The following is a 17,282-nucleotide window of genomic DNA, read 5'->3' on the forward strand; positions in this document are numbered from 1 at the left end:
CCCGGTTCCCCCTTCGGCAGCCCGCCGCCGCCCCGCCCCGCCGCTCCGCCCCGCCCAATCGGCGGAGCCCGCGGGACGGGATCGACAGGCGCTCCAGCCAACCACGCCGTTCCACCTCCCCACCGGGGCCCACCCCCTTCTCCGGCCGCTACTCCCCCTTAGCGCCGCCCCGCCATAACGGAGTGGGCGGGGCTAGGCAGAGCGCAGTAACCCCCGCCCCAAGGACTGCGCAGGGGCGGGGCAAATTATGCAAAAGTCTCCCKGTAGGGCCAATGAGAACAAGGCAGGGCGTGCCCCTCCACCAATATCCAGCCGCTAGGGGTGGTGCCACCGCCCTCCTCCAACGGCGAGCGGGCAGAGGCGATGGGCCCGGCACGGGTCTCCTCCAATCAGAAGGGAGGGGCGGGGCGCTCGCTGCCCAATGTGGGGGCGAGGTTGGGAATTCAAACTGACAGGCCGGAGCGTGGACGTTAACGGCGGCCGCGGCGGGGGCCCGGCCCGGCGGCGGCCGCGCCATGTCGGCCAGCGGCTGCACCTTCGAGGACAGGAGCGTGGCCGTGCTGTGCTGCCGCTTCTGCCAGCAGGTGCTGAGCTCGCGGGGCATGAAGGCCGTGCTGCTGGCGGACACCGACGTCGACCTCTACTCCACCGACATCCCTCCCTCGGGGTAAGCGCCGCCGCCGGGCCTCCCCCCCCCCCCGGACCTCCTGAGGGGAGCCGGCGCGGCCCTCGCCGGCGTCCGGCTCCCAGAGAAACCCCCTCGATTCCGTCCTGGCTCCAAAACCGCGCTAATTCAACCCAATCTTCCCTGCGCCATCCCGCTCGGCCCTCCTTCAGCGCTGAGGGAACCATGAGGGACGAGGAGAGCCAAACCACCCCTCGCCTGCTAATCTCTAATGTAGGAGCAGCGAATCAAGCGCAGTCCCTCCTGCTCTTCACTTAAGCAAAGATTAGTATGTGGAATGATCTGTAAACAGCACAAACCTGCTCCTGTTCCAGAACAACTATGTGCTCCACGCTGGGCGCACACTGCTTTCCCATAACGATATTTGAATACTAAGAAAATAAGATTGCAACATGGCATGTTAATATGAAAGCATGGGTTAAAAAAGGAGATAAGATATCACAGGTTTGTTTTTAAATGTCCTAGCCTTTAAGCTGTTGCTGTATAACCGAGATTTGCCAGGAACAAGGGCGATGTCTCGAATCAGATTTCTGACTGATAAAGTGCTGCCAGCAGCAGCCGGGCCCTAGTGTGTGGGAACTGGTAAATACTAGGAGAAGCAGTGCTTTCTGGGCTATTTTGAGAGGACTTGTGATACATTAATGTAGTGTCTCATGGGTCTCTTCTTGTTTCCATATGAGTATAGCTGGTGACTGGTAGGAAAAAGCACTTGTGTGCTCTTGGGTAAGTTTAAAGAAAACACATGCAAGAATTAAAGTTAACAATAGTCTGTTGTGACTTCAAACTTGTATTATCAAAACCTTAAATTTGTAATCATAGCTATATCTAAACTTTTGTATTACTATTTTCTTCCCATCCAGTACTGTTGACTTTATTGGAAGCTGCTATTTCACTGAAATCTGCAAATGCAAACTGAAGAACATAGCATGTTTAAAATGGTAAGGACATCACTCAATAACACTAACACCTGCTCAAACATGCATGCACTGCAGCAATACTACTTAACTTCTCACTATTGACTACTGCAGTGCAAGAGTTAAGAAATGAATGAACAGCTTGCACTCCCCATTTCAAATTTCATTTAATGCTGCTCGATAGAAGCTCAGCCCACTGCTTCTGGGCATGGCTGCCAGTCTATTTCTGTGCAAGTCCCAAGTGGAAATGTGACAACCTTGTCAATAGTCTGAGTGTACAGGAAAGCTTGCATGCCACCTGCCTGATTAAATGTCTGCTTCAACACCGAGATAATTGTGTGAATAAGGCCACAGTAAGAAGTAGTTACTCATTCTAATTAATAGAACATCCTCTTGGCAGATCTAGTTGTCGCTAGCAGATGGAAGATGCTGTCACTAAAGTTCTTGGAGYTCTTTTATCCTTTTTATTAATGTCTGGTATTTAAGATTCAAAACAACTCTGGTAACATATTTCATTTGGAGTTATTCAAGAGGATGCTAATAACCAAGACTTACCTTGCTCAGATCTAAATACAGAGGGTTTGTGATAGGAATACAGTATTTTGTTTTAGGCAGAAGTAGAGAAATGAAAATATTGCTAGAGTGTATGACTGAGTAAGTAGGAGACCTGTCATCCTAGGTTTTAACCTAAGAGAGCAGATAAGGCTTTGGTATTCTCAGTCTCATTACTGCTACTTCTAATATTTTATCTCATGCACAGTGCTTCTGTGCAGATGCATTGTACATGCATGCTATAGCACTTCTACGTCAATTCCAGCAGAATCACTGGCCTTTTAAAAAAAGTTTGGTTTGTTGCTATATAAACTACTCTGGATTACACAATTTAGGTTACAAAATGGTTCTCTGTGCCAAAGATCTAAAACTTAGATATTCTGTAACTCCTGACAGATGTTCTCTTAAATATTTAAGATGTTTAATAATATTCCCTTAACTTTATCAACATAGGAGCATTACATAAGTCTGTCTGGTACAGCAGCTGTTTAACATTAGTCCAAGCTGGAAAACCAACAACTAGCTTTTTGTTAGAATTTGTGTTGCTCATTATTTCACTTGTCTTTCTAGTGGTAACATTGTAGGTTATCACGTGATTTCTCCATGCAAACCTTGCCTGCTGTCCTGTAATAATGGCCACTTCTGGATGTTCCATAGCCAAGCAGTCCTTGGCATCAACAGACTAGATTCTTCTGGTAAGGAATACATTTTTCTCTTTCCTGAAGTGTGGAATTCTGAGTCCTCTTTTTAATGAGGCATCTCAATATAGTTAAAGCATATGGAGTGAGTACAACATATGGAGGGATAAGGCAAGTGTTACTTTATTGCCAATCTAGCAAACTACTTTGTGGGAGGCAGTTGTAGCGACTTTGTAAATGAAGATTAATCTCCACTTAGAAATTTACATCAGAGAATTTACCCTGCACCTCTTTTGTGAGCAAAGTCAGGATTTTCTGAAGCATTATAACTAGTATAAACAATAGCCACAAGCTGCTATTTATAGCAGTATGTATAGCTTTACTGTGCTATCAGGCAGCTGTCCAAGGGGCACTCTTTCTGGGTGAGTCATTGTCATTCTGACCCTATAACTCAGTTCCCATTAGCTCAAGCTGAAGTTACAGCTCATGTTAGCTGCTTTAATCAGATGCATGTTGTTTGGATGCCAAGTGTCTAACATCATTTGCCTTGAGCTCAGGGGTGCGTAGTATTCTGACAAATCATTTCTCTTCCTTGTGTATGAGATTAACTTATTGTCTAAACCTTTCAATGCCACCTGTGTTTCAGATCAATGCATTTAAAAATAAGTCAGGCATGAGGGGATTATCAATAGCTATATGAATACATCTGTGGGCAGGGACCTAAACAACAACACTTACAAGACCACTTTGGAAGAAAAATAGGAAATAGTCCAGATCTGTTTAACCTGAACTTGACTTACAAGGTTTTGCAATGATTAGAGCAGTCATTTTCTCTAAAAATAGTCAGTTGTGCAACTTAAGTCAGGTCACAATCCAAAAAATTCTTTTCCTCCTCCTCTCTTCTTATTTCCCTCCCACCAGGTGTGAATGTATTGCTCTGGGGCAACTTGCCAGATTTGGAGGAAAGCACAGATGAAGATACATCATGCATCTCTGAGGAGGAATATATCAGATAAATGTTATCTACAGTACACTTCAGTGTCTTCCCTTGTTACATTGCATTAATGTTTCTTTTGGGTGTTTTTTTTTGTTTTGTTTTCCCACTGGCTCATAAGAGCTCAAATATAGGAAACTAGGTAATCTGGAAAACAATCCTAAAGAAAGATGATATCTTCCTGTTTCACTGTAGTCTTAGACTCTGGCTCCTGCCTAGGTGTGTATCATTCTGATCAAAGACACTCCCTGGTCACATTCACATCTTTCATACCTGCCATCTGTCTGTCCAGATGGCATTTCTGAAGTCTGGTTTGTTCTTTCTTTGAAGTCTCAATAATGGATATTTTTTACCTGTACTTTTCTTTCCTAAAACAATCTTCATGGGGCCAAGTCTTTCAGTCACTAAAAGCACAGCTTAAAAATACTGAGAAATAGTCAGTCTGATTGACTATGATGCTCTGAAAGAACTTTGCTTTTGAGATCACACAGATCCTTGCCTAGAACTTCCTTTCCGAATATACAGAGCTGCTGAACAAGTGGCTTAAAGTACAGGAGCTTCGGCTCTATGATCTGGTTCTCTTGCTTTAGCACTTTGTTCTTTAAGCATTTAAGGCATGCTAGGATACYCCTGAATGTGGGACTGGGGAGCCATCATACTGAGTCTCTCTATCTTTGTCTTTCAGTACCTCTACAATCATGTTTTGGTAGATATCAGATTCTTTTTTCTTGATGGACCTTCAATACTGAAATTAGTTAATGCCCAATGTAACCTAAGGATTACATTGGAGTTTTCATTAATGTCAGCAATAAAATCAACCCATTTTGTGTTTTTTTTCCTTAAAGGATAGAAATCCCTTCAAAAGAGAATTCAATGATGTGAATGGGTGTCTTCCTAGAGAGGGGGAAAAAAAAAGTTGGATATTCAGTGTTCATGCCTAGCCTTACATACTGCAGCATACAGTCTGATTCCTGTAAAAGTAATGAATTATCTGAGTTATTACAGTCATAGTACTTAATTTATGAACCAAATATTGTCCTCTTCAGCTAGTCACCTGAAGGAATATCTTTGGAAAATTAAAGCTACAATCATAAGAGAACAGAATGTATTTTTAAGTTCAGATTGATGCTGAAGAAATCATTGTTTAGCCTCTTGTGCTACTTTGAAGAGCTGTGGCAAAGGCTGAATTGTGATAATTTTTTTACTGTATATTATGTATTTCTTAATCAATGGTACTACCTCTTCTGCAATGTTTAAGTATGTATTTGTATGTGTGCATGTGAATAGTTTCTTTGTGTATATATGCAATGTTTTAACTTCCTGTTATGTCTGCTCATTAAATGAGAGTTTTAGACTAAGTACTCTTTTGKGCTGTAATATAGATGTGTAATATCAGTTGGATAATCAAAACAATGAAACAGCACCTTGGACCAAAATTAGACTCATTGAATAATTAGGCTCTTCCTACTCATTTTGTTTTAGAGACCAGTTGCTTCCTTTTTAGGTGAGAAACCTGCCAATATCTCAGTCTTAACTGAAAAAAGGTGTCTAGTTAACTAACTCCCGTGTAACACAACATCCCACATTGGCAGTTTTCTATGCTGCATGAATTAGATCATGTTGTGACTGCAGCATGAAGTTGGCAAGGTGACATCTAACACAAAGACTTTCTGACAGAACTTGTGAGCTTAAAGTACAGGTAGCATAATATTTTGAATAACATTCCCATAATATAATTCTGCTTTGTTGCAAGTTCAGCACTTGTCATTTTTAACCTTCCCAAAACTTCGCTTCACAGCTCTGAGTTGATTGTGTCAGTGTGGCACAGCTGACTGTAGAGCTGTCCTTACTGCTTACCTCTGGAGAAATACAGAACTATTTCTTCTCAGCAAATCAATAATTCTCTGCTTTTGCTGCTTATATGTTCATAACAGAACTGGAAGTTCTACTATGAACTCTAATTACACAGGCCTGTTTGAGCTAGTTCAACTCAACTAGGCATCAGCTTGAAATAAAGAATGAGCCAACGCTTAAGKTTTTTTTTTTGAGGATAAAGTAGTTGTATACAATGTAAACAAGCATCACATATTGCTGCAGCTTTTCCGAATGTTACCAAACAAGCTAATCACATCTAGGGCTACTTCTGTTCTTTCTACATGAAATAGAAAGAACTGAATAAGCAGCTTGTGGTAAAGCTATTACTCCCAAATCACAGGGCCTTAAGTGTTTTCCGTTAAGTTTCTAAGGATCACCTTGCATATAGAAAGACTTGTCAAGTTCATAGGCATAATAAATATTAAATAGACAAAAACAGATCAATATTTCTAGAAACCTTCCTTTGTACTTCAACCCAAAACTGTACAGGACATATGTTGTAGGACAGCCCTGGGTTCTTTTGTAAATCATTTAGGTCAAAGTTACAAGGTATTTGATATAATAATGGTGAACATTAAGACAGATAGCTTCCAGAATGAAAGGGATCAGCATGATTCAGCTTCCTGCTGGAGCTATTGTTAGTCTAATATAGAAAAACTGGATAGCTGTTGTCATCTTTGGTAAGGATTTTTACACTGAGAGTTTACATGATCTTCTCTATGCAACCAATGAAGCCAAAAGCAGAGCACAAACCTGAGAAACAAGAACAGAGTCCTAAGGCCTTCCTCTTCTGCTCATTAAGGCACACAAGGCAAGTAATTAGAACTGCAGTGCTCTGATCAGGTCTGGTTTAATTAAAATGGGATCAAACAGCAGGCAGAGGGTCTTAAGTTTTAGACTCAAAATCAAGTGTTACTGCAAGACTCCCAAAGTCTCCTGGCACTAACAGCATAGTTGAAATCAATGCAGTCTGCCTTGATGCCCATAGCATTACATCTGCCGCAGGGTGCTCATCTGTCAGGCATCTGCCAGGCCCATTCACAGCAGCTCTGCAGCTATAAGATATTGTGTAATAGACTTGTAGGTTCAGGGTCAGACTTATTTGGATGAAAACATTTCAGATTAGAATTCCAAAAGCCACTGAGGTTAAATAACTTTGATTTGGGTCACAGGCCCCTGCATAACCATGCTGCCATCAATGGCCATCCATTTTCTTTTCTGCAGTGCACAATTTGCAATGCACAGTTCCAGCTAGAAGATTAGAAGGCTCATAGCAAGACAGCAGTAAATTGATTCCCCTTCATATTGAATACAACTTCCTAGAAGAAAAAGCACATTTAAATATTCTTCATTATTCCAGTATAGATTATATAAATGTAAGATTATGACTAGGCATTAACACCATTCATCCCAAAGTGCTTTACAGTGACAAACAGTTAAGAATTCTTTTACCATTGAAACACAGCCAACTCCAGGATGCAAAGCAGCTGCCAAGTAGATGGCATGCTGCAAAGACCATGGTAAGCATCATTCTGTAATGAAATTCAGTATGTGATCTCTATCAGTACAAACTGATAGGTTGATTATTGAGGGAGGTCCAACTTGAAGGTCCCACTTTCTTTACCCAGTCTGAAATGCAGTTCATTTACTTTGAGCCAGGGACAGACGGGTCACCTCTCCTAAGACTGGAACCTAGAGTTCCAGGGTTTGAAACTGAGAAAGAGTCTTGTGATAAGAGGCAAATGACTAAGCTGTCTTTATTTTCCACTCTTCTCCCAGGCATGCAAGGCATGGCATACTTTGAGTCAAGTAAAATTGTCATTTATTATAAATCACCTAATTGCTTTGTCCTGAAGGTCATTTTTACATATTTTATTACATTTGCAGACTGTGTGGTTTCAGAAAGCATACCCCAAGGAGAGCACATATCCCAAGGAAACAGCCTTTGTGTACTATTATTTGGATTAAGGGAGTGTCCACAGGCTAGCATAGTACAACAACTGCGGGAGCCTGTTGTGCAAGAAACTGTATGAGCATAGTGACTTGTGGACTCAAGGAACTTGCACTGTAAACAAAAGAGACAGCCAAGGGGTGGGAAGGAAATGCTCTGCTGGCTCCATCAGAACAGATCAGATGTAAAGTCTGAAATGTGTAAACCTGAAGAGAAGACTCTAGTTCTGAGACCGCAGGGAACTGGGCTTTGGCTGTTCCTGCAACTATGGATCCCTTCTCCCTCCTATACCAACATGTATTTGCAAGTCTACGAATACATTCAGCTCTTCCAGCACATATACCGTCAGTCATCCCATACTTAAAAACAATCAAGAATCCTTCTCTACCCCAGTGTTTCTGGAGTTGCACTGCATTATTAGATTTTTCTCTTGTTCTAGTGTACAGCCTGGATAGAGCCTATAGCCAAATACCCATAAAAAGCCTACAAGGAAAACAGGTCATTCTAAACTTGTTTAAATACAGCATTCGCACAACTAAGATGTTCTGCTCAATTTATGCAGTATGCAATGACGAGACAAAAGCAGGATGTCTGCCTTGAAGAGCTCCTGTGAAGTTGTCTCCAAGGTCTTGATGCACCACCCAGAATTCCCTCTCATCAGGTAACAACTATGCTGTGCTTTGAAAAAGCAACATTTCCAAGCAGCTATTAGCCAGGGGACATGTTAACTGCTTTGCTGTCTGCAGTGTCTCTTGTCATACTGCATGTGCAACACAAGCTTAACAAAGTGAGTCTGCATTCTCTTGATTTCTCATTAGAAAGCATGCCTCACATTTTGGACAGCAGTGAAGGGGGAAAATAACTGGTCAAACCTAAGCTAAACAAAATCTCTGGTGCTTCACTTTCTATGTCATCTGAATACTGACAACTTGATGTGGCTGGGTAACACCACACAAGGGAAATTAGCACCATAGCACTCTCACACACCACCATCTGCATGTCAACGTATGTAGAAATTTGGGCAGGCAGCTATAAAGCAACATTGATAGAAAGACTTCAGCATAGCGAGAGAATTGCAAGATACCATTTCCTGTAGAAAAGTGCTAATTAAAAATAACTCTGCATCACTCCAATGTGGTGCAGCCACACTAAGATTCCTCCCTGCTGTGCTATGGCAGAGGCTTATTAGTTCATCCCACTCTAGCATATGGCCTGTTTTGGGGATAGGAATTTTCCACTAACAGCGGAGACAACGCTAGAAATACAGGTGTTTGGGAAATCTCATCTTAAGTGATTTAGAATCAAACCCAAAGGTCAACTGGTGCATTTTATGCTCCTGTGTCTTCTGGAGATATGTGACAGTTTAATACACAAAGGCAAACTAAGAATTATAAAAGAGTCATCTGATTTTGTCTCTTCCTGTTGTCTGTCTGCATCCCAGAGCCAATGCCACACTCCAGCAATGCCCAGATAAGCAAAGGGGCTTCCAGACCAAAGGGCACTGAAAACTGGGAAGAAGAAACTCACCCACCCTTTGTCTACACCTTTTGGAGCTTTTGCCAGTAGCTATTCATTTATTAAAAACATACCTGTCTTAGAGCTAAACATGTATTTATACTTAAAATTAAGACTAACAAAGCTTCAGCAAGAATGAATCTGGCTAGTTATGTTACACTTACAGAACATACCCAGACAGCTTTTAACAGACATTGGCAATAGAAGAGACAAGATGGCATACAGTCAGTATTCAAGCATGAAACAAGCTGCTTTGAATTTTTAAGAATGCCAGGCTTCAACGCAAGTGTTGCAGGCAGGCTTTGGCCTAAATTAGAACACAATGTGTGAGGCTAGAGTCCTAAAAATATTGGGAGGCCAGCATAGATCGGATCCAAGCCCAAAACAGGACAAAGAACCCACTTCAAAAGCTGTGTATTCAACCAAAACTGTAACAGAATGTTAGGCTACCTGATACAAAGTCTGGGCCCTTTCAGTTATAGCAGTTTTAAACTGCTTTAGAGACACTGCGACAGGCTCACTTATTCTCTTGATCCATCACTGTATAAGTGGACACAGGGAAAATACCAGAGTCCTCTTTAAAAAGTTGATGGTTTGAACCACCAGAATGTCAAAGCTGCAATAGCTTTCTCCTAGGGTAGAGAATGAAAGAAGGCCTGCACAATCAGAGCATTACTTGGTTAGAAAGATGTGCAAGAGAACACAGGCTCACATTTGAACAACATGATATTGAATCAAAAACCAAACGCTGCTTAAGGCACCTTGCACTGGCCACTATCAGAAAACCGTTTATCTTATTAACCGGATCTCCACTCCAATTTGATACAAACGTGCCAGTGATAACATATGCATCTGTTGCTCCTTACCTTTGTGCCACGCTGATAGAAGATTCTCAAACTGAGCACCACTTGCTGAGAGCCAGCTACAAAAAAAAAAAAAAGGTGACTATCAAGAAGCCTGCAAGGCCAGTGCACACCTTAACAAGTTGACCCCAGGTACAGAACCAGTTGGAATGTGCTCGGGGAAAAGGTGTATGAGCAGTTGGCAAGACACCCTTTCTCTTGCTGGAAAGACGGGTGGCTGTGTAGCCAGTGGTGTCTGAGCATGCCAATCTGAGCAAAAGAGTACATTTGTGCTACTCCAAAGATGTGTCTATGGCCATGCTTGAGAAGGCTGCTGGTCCATCTCTTAATGGTCCCTTTGCCTTGGCCAGCTCCTCAGGAGACAGCTATCATGCACTGTACACAGCGCATGAATATCCCAGTATCTCGCCAGACAGCCTATGCTTCCAAAGCTCCTGTAACAATTTTTGAATATTTTAAGCCAGACAGGAGTAACTTCTGCCTCCCCCACTATCTTCTGAATTCCCTCATAAAATAAGATAATCAGATTCCTTCCTCTTCCCATCTTTAAACATGAAAGAGTAGTTGTTTCACATTAAGTGTTTCACATTTGCCAGACTGGCTTTTTTCCTGCCCTTACATTTTTGCTGGTGTAAGGTGCTGCCAGTCTGTTGCCCCCGAGAGACCCCCTCCCTAGCTGTTGCAAACACTCAACTGTAACCTGGGATCCCCAGTCATTATTCTCACGGTATTGATGGGCACTGGATGTGTCAGTCTTTTCTATTGCTCAGGTCTCATAGCTCAGGATTCTGCTGGAGAAGCATCATAAGATCACCACTGTCACAAATTGTGCCCCACACATCAAATGTCTTCTCTAGCTGGTAGAGTTCCACAGCCAGAGCAGGATGACTGCCCTCCCTTCTGGCCAAGATGTGTCTACAGATAGGAGGCTGAGGCACACAAATAAGCAGGCTTGCGGGTGGGAGTAGTACTGCAAATGCATGCATGTGCGTGTTCCCTGGTGATCTGTGGGTCTTGTAGCTCTGGGTTTCAGCACAAGAACYGTCATCAGCCCACAGAATAAGAGACACTGGCATGATGCTCAGCAAATTTGCATTAAGAGTGATAACAGACAATCCAGCTGAACTTGTAGCTTCAGCCAAGTCTAAAGACAGAGGTTCCTCAGTGCAACCCTAAGTATTTAATTCTCCGATAACAGTAAAATGAAGATAGGAGGGGGAAAAGCAAGACTTCACTATCAGTGGAAACAAAGAAAAGGACAACGATATTTTAAGCCATTCACCTTTAGGTTATAAGCAGCTTATCTCAGACTGCTACATATGTGGTCTCCTTGGGAACAGAGTAGGACAATAAATCAGATGTGCCAACATTTATCAGAAGCTCCAACTAGCCAAAAACATCAGCTCTCCCAAAAATGCCRGATCTGTTTTGCAACGTGCAGGGCCAAGTGTGGAGTCACTCTGGAGGCACACAGCAGGGGGCAAGAAATGCTGCTATTTGACACGCGAGAAACATTGCTTGTATTACTGACTCATTGCCATGTCCTTCTGCAGCAGTAGGCTGCATCAGAAGCTTCAGAAGGTGGTGAAAAAAAGAAAAAAACAGCCTGGCACTGTGAAGGCATGGTTAATGTGCACATCAGCACAATGTCTGGGTACTGCATGCCCAGTCAGCTACAAAAATAACCCTACCCATTCCCCTCACAGCTTGGAGCATGGGAAGAGATTATTCTTGTCTTATTCTGAGCAGGAAAAGCCAATGTATGGATAGAGGAGTGATAGAAATAAAAACAGAAAGACAGCAAGATTAGTGTATGAACATTCTCCAACTGTAATCATCTTCCTGCCAGACACAAGGAAAAAATTCCAGACATTTCACATGTGCTAAAACAAACAATCTCAACCAAATCTTCTAAACTGGTGAAAATTTCCCAACCAGTTCCAAAACCCTCAGCTGCTTATGTGTGACCAGAAGAATGTCATGGCAGACATTCCCAGGGCAGAGACCTCTGCCTCATTTGCAAGGGATTTGGCCAGGAATTCGCTAGTGTGAAAGCAATGGCAGCAACACTGCTTGCCAAGTCTCATTTATCCAGCAATCCTGACCTCCAGCAGCATCAGACATATTTTGATGGGCATGTGGTGCAATAACTGACSCAAGGACTAGGAGCAAACGTCTTCAGCATTAGTATTGGGGACCTAAGTTAAAATAATCCCAACATCTGTTTATGGCACAGCTTTTCATGTACCCCAGGAAGAAACACTCAAGGGAAGAGAGGCTAGTRAGGAAATGTCACCAAGGAGCAAAACAAAAATACCATGGTAAGCAGCCAGGTAACATTTGCCTTCAAACAAAAGACTCGGACTTTCAGCTGTGTTACAGAGCCTGTACTGCAAAAGTTTCACTTCTACATAGCAGAGCCTTGATTTTTAAGGCAAAAGGAGCCAAGTTCTCCACACTTTTGTTAGGAGGATTTGAACGGCTGTGATGAACAGCAGGGAAGTTTCACATGGTCACAGATTTGCACTAACATTAAGTGACTCGAGCAGGGGATATCTTTTAGAAAAAAAAAAAAAAAAAAAGACCTGCTCTGGCTTCATGCTGTCAAGACAGGCAATCACTGACCTCCATCTAGGCATGGAGATGCCACCAGCTCCTTTGCTATCGCAGAGCCCCTCGGGCAGCACACTTTGGGGCATACCTGTGCGCAACCAGACATCTCTGAAGCCGGGAAAGAGGAACAAATGATGCAGGCGGGCAAACAGCAGCACTGACCAGCACTAAACTTGTGCCTGCCAAACTGCAGTGTCAGTGAGGGAGAAAACACCGCAGGCCCTGTCCCTGATCCCAGCGCCCTCAGAAACCCCCCCCGCCCCCGGCACTGCCCCGCCGCCTCCCGCCCCGGCGCGGCGCGTCCCGGCCCCGCAGCGCGGCGCAGCCACGGCGCCCCCTGCCGGCCCCGGCCGTGCGCAGCTCAGCGCAGCGCCGCGCCCGAGGCGCAGGGCTCCCGGCGGGTCCGGACCTCGGGCTTTAGGGAAACGGCACCCGGAATAAACCCCGGCGTGCAGGGACCTGGAAACGCAGCCAAGTCCTCAAACGCTGCGCCGCTGGCAGTTAGGCAAGATGAGCCTGTAGGTGCAAATCTGGTTTCCTATGAAGCCTAGGGGAGAAACACAGGTGAAAAGCTACAGCAGAGGATGCTTCGGGAGCTTCATGTTTCCCCAGGTATTTCATGCTATCTCAGAAAATAAAGCTGATGAAAATAAGAATCACCTGGGGGGCTGTAGCCAGCAGCTCTGCCTGCACAGCCTCACACAGGATGGCTGCATCATGCCCAGCCAGCACCCCCTCCCCAGGCAGGCTGGGCTGCCTCCAGGGCTCAGTGATCTCCTGTAGGACCTGGGGGTGATGGCAGCAGAGTTAACAGCTGGCCCAACAGATAATCTGTTGTTTTCCCCAACACTGTTCATTAAAATCCAATGCACCAACCTCAGGGCAACATGGTGCCAATTAAAAGGACTCATTTAGAAGCTGGTCAGCAACAGCTTTTGCCAATGAGTTTATTAAAGCATAACTCCWTGCCATGGATCATACACCATTTGCATAACAATTTTCCAATTAAACATCCCAATAATTGGCAAAGCAGTCTAAGAGGAAAGCAGCCTGCTCAGCACCTACCTGCTCCTGCTAAAGGGCACAGAAAACCCCCCTCCCTACCTTTCTGGGGGCCATGGCAGCCTCTGAGTGCTCCCAAGTACCTGCCATGTCACTGCTAATGGAGACTTCTTGAAGCCACACCAGTGCTTGCTTTCAATGGCCAATCTCTTTCGAAAGAGAGTCAGAGACCTTCAGGCAAGCTGATYATACAGCTAAGTACACACAGTCCCCTCTTACTACCAGGGGACAGTGTCACACTAGAAAGGACACGCTGCRGCCTCACAGCCCCAATTCAGGGCAYGCTTAGCTGAAAGGAGAACCTAATAGGTCAGCAAAGAGAGTCTGATGTRAATTCATCCTTGTGACACCCCATCACCACAGTCCACTTTTCAAMCYCCCCCAAACTGGAGCTGACTTGTTGCTAAAGCAGAGAGCAGACGGTCAACCTATAGCCTGGGAGAGAGAAAGAGGAAAAGACAGAAATCCAGCTGTTACAGAGCCCTCTTACACTTAGCAGCCACAAAAGAAGGTTTTTAATCTGTCAGGAGCTGCTTCACACTCCTTATCCTTTGGATTTTCTTGGTCTGCTGCTTTCCAGGCTGCTTTCTTCTGGGRAAGAGATTGTGCCTTGAATTGTCTGCTTCACCACTGGCGACTCAATAGGGCTGGACCTATTCCCATTCACTCTGCTTTCATTCCCTTGGCCTGTGAAAGGGAGGCCAAACACTGGAGAGGTTATTGTWATGACCACTTCTAAGTGGGTGTTCTTCTGCCATTAGCCACTTTTTTCCCCTCATGGTCATGGGGTAGAAATACAGACTGACTGAATTCAGTGGCACTTCTGCATGAAGCACAGCCCCAGTATCTGACAAGTGCCAAAATGGGAGGGAGAGCAGCACTTTCAAGAAAATTAAGTCTGTTTTGGGCAGTCTGATTTGTGACTCGCATCTTCCCCTTACCACAAGAACTGCAGCTGAACCTCTTCCAAATTCTTCCTCCATTAGCAAAGTAAGAAAGGAGGGGGAAGGGGGAAGTAAAGTCTGCAGAGTGTCAGAARTGACCCATTTAATGTTTTTTGCTGAAACTGTCTTCTGGTTAGTCTTAAATTTGACTTTACAAGCCTTTCTGCAGCTGTTTTGACTCTTTGTGAAGAGCAGGTTTTCCACAGCCGCAAACCATTTCAAAATCCCGTAAGTGCCATTATCTCTTCTTCTCCGGCCAAACCAAGATAATCCCTGGAGAATATGATGACAAGGACTTGGCTTCCCATTGCTAAACCTATTCTCCTGGCATTTGTGCTGAAGTCTAAGGCAGACTTATTGGTCTGTTCTCCCTCAAAAGARTCATCAAGAGAATAACAGGTAGCAGAGAGCTATTTAAATCCAATTAAATAACTCCTTACCTATTTGAGACTATCAAAGAGAAAGAAAAAGGCTGTCAAGGGGTGATCCAGAGAGAAAGCCATTTTAACAGAGACGCATGGGTGTTAGGATTTAACATCCAAAAAGCACCATTTGTGACATAAAAAGATTTGAATTTGCACCTACTCAGCAGCAATAAACTTTTCAGGAAACAAGCAGTCCTTGRGGAACATGTGGAGACTACTACTTACAGTCTCTCCCCATTAGTTTTATTCCTTATTTTCCATCTCCCTCAATCATACTGGGAGTTTGAACAGACCAAAAGGCTATCAGCTAGGATGTCAGAAGGGTTGTGTTGTTTTCCTGTGTCAGGCTGGAGGCTTGAGCTTCTCTTYGATTTCCCAAACTGGATGGGTCATTGCTGCTGCTTGGCAGAAAGGTTACAAACAGCTCACAGCATGACTGTGGCCTGCCAAACACTTACTGACTGTTCATGACTTGATCTTCCTATCGCTCTGCAGAAGGGCTCGTTAGTGCCCCAGCCCTTCACCACAAACACCAAGTCTCCAGAGGTTCCCAGCTGCGCAGACTTGGGAGCACCTTAAGGGCTGAAGTCACAAACTAGTCACTCACCCAAGCCCCTGCACATGCTGCCTATTCAGGAACAGAGGTGACTTCTCTGCAGCACCTTTGACTTGAGGGCTGCCAAGCATCCTCAGCTAACCATTTCAGAGATCCTAGTCCAGGCTTAAGTGAGCTCCCCTTTTACTCTAGTCAGCCACACCGGAGCAGAATAGTTCAGCTGATTGGCGTTGATTTTCCCCCATTAAAAAACAGTCCATCCTAACAACCACTCTGCCTGAAGCAAAGCAAAGCCAAGCAAGTGAGATGAAGAATGAGGCTTTCAGAGGAGGCAGAGTCAGGTCTTGATCATTAACACATAGGAAGTTTTTAAACATTTCACCTTCCTTGCCACTGGGTTTGTCTSTCTCTCTCCCCAGTGAGAAACTCTGCTGCTGCTTCACTTGTCTCCAAGCTGAAGTCCAAGACAAAACAATAAAATTCTACACTTAATCTAACATGGCCTCCCAGCAGCACAAACTTTGCTGGAACTTATTAACCAGCTCCCAGCTTGTTCCCTGCATAATCAGTTTGTACTTCAAAGTCTCCTCTAGCAGAGGGAGCTAAATGATGGCRTTAAATTCACTCATGTATAAAATTAATTAGTTTGGGGGCAGGACAGTGGATATAGCTTGTCAGAAGTTAGGATATTAGTTGAATAGGGCTGCCCAGGGCTCTGGGGACCTTTGTTACTTCCCAAGCAATACCTCCTTCTCTTGCATCCTGAACAAGGCCTTTCAGGTTGGGCAGATGAGAGCAGTTACAGCAGCTCCCYGCAGCGTATTGTTTAGGAGCATGAGAATTATCACTGAGCAGAGCAAGAGGCTGCACTGGGCTTGCCRAGAGTCCCATGAAAGGCAGAGGCACTGCTCCCATAAAAGCAGGCTTGCAGGATCAAGACATATTAAGCCAGATGCCAACTGCTGCTGCAGAAACTATCCAGCATTATAAGTTTCCCTTGGAGCTGCTGCCTCTGCAGGCAGCTGAGGCTTCTAGCAAGATGTCTCAGAGCCAGGTCYCCCAAGAGGTTGTTACTCAAGTCTAGAGCTGGTTGAGGCAGAGACCCTAACCTGGCTGCTGGGAATAGCAGGGGATTCAGTTACACACAAATCACCCAGGAGGGAAAACAGCATCTGGCTAATCAGCAGCTAGAGCAGCAAGCTTGGGTCACATCAGGGAGGTGTCCCTTTTCCTCTGTGTCTCTCATTTCCTTCCAGGCATAATCCTTTCCCAATTAGCTTTTGAGGACTTCGACATTAATTTAATTATTTTTAAGTCTCATTGGCAAAGCTAACAAGCCAAGGGACACTGGGCCCATGAGGCATCAGGGGCAGGTTCAAGTCACCTTGTGTTGTTTGGCTGAATACAAGGGGGTTTAGCAGTGATTTTTCACATTTCATCTTAATCCAGCAGTTAGCTGTAAATCCACCCTCCTTATTGAAGCTGTGCTTGCTCTCACCTCTGACGAGCGAGATGCTTTGTTAAGCCTCAGAGTGGAATTTGATGCACTGAATTGATATGAATGATATGCAAGGAAAGCCAAGAGTTCTGCGTTACAGGCCTTGAACATGCCAGTCCCAGGCTCCCGCCAGACTCGATAGAAGACCTCTTTGATGCTCTGTGGTAAGGCAAGAAGTCTTTTGATATGACCAGGGT

General features: G+C 44.4%; 1 protein-coding gene across 1 annotated transcript; it reads left to right on the forward strand.

Annotated features, from left to right (window-relative positions):
* Positions 1-515: 515 nt before the first annotated feature.
* On the forward strand, positions 516-5,109 carry FAM72A (family with sequence similarity 72 member A). The gene is made up of 4 exons (XM_026077211.1): positions 516-667; positions 1,546-1,623; positions 2,722-2,846; positions 3,711-5,109. Exons 1-4 carry the CDS (start codon positions 516-518, stop codon positions 3,803-3,805), a joined length of 450 nt encoding a protein of 149 aa, XP_025932996.1. The 3' UTR covers positions 3,806-5,109.
* The last annotated feature ends 12,173 nt before the right edge of the window (positions 5,110-17,282 follow it).

This window comes from Apteryx rowi, unplaced genomic scaffold (assembly GCF_003343035.1).
Source record: "Apteryx rowi isolate R43461 unplaced genomic scaffold, aptRow1 scaffold_45, whole genome shotgun sequence".
Classification (NCBI taxonomy): domain Eukaryota; kingdom Metazoa; phylum Chordata; class Aves; order Apterygiformes; family Apterygidae; genus Apteryx; species Apteryx rowi.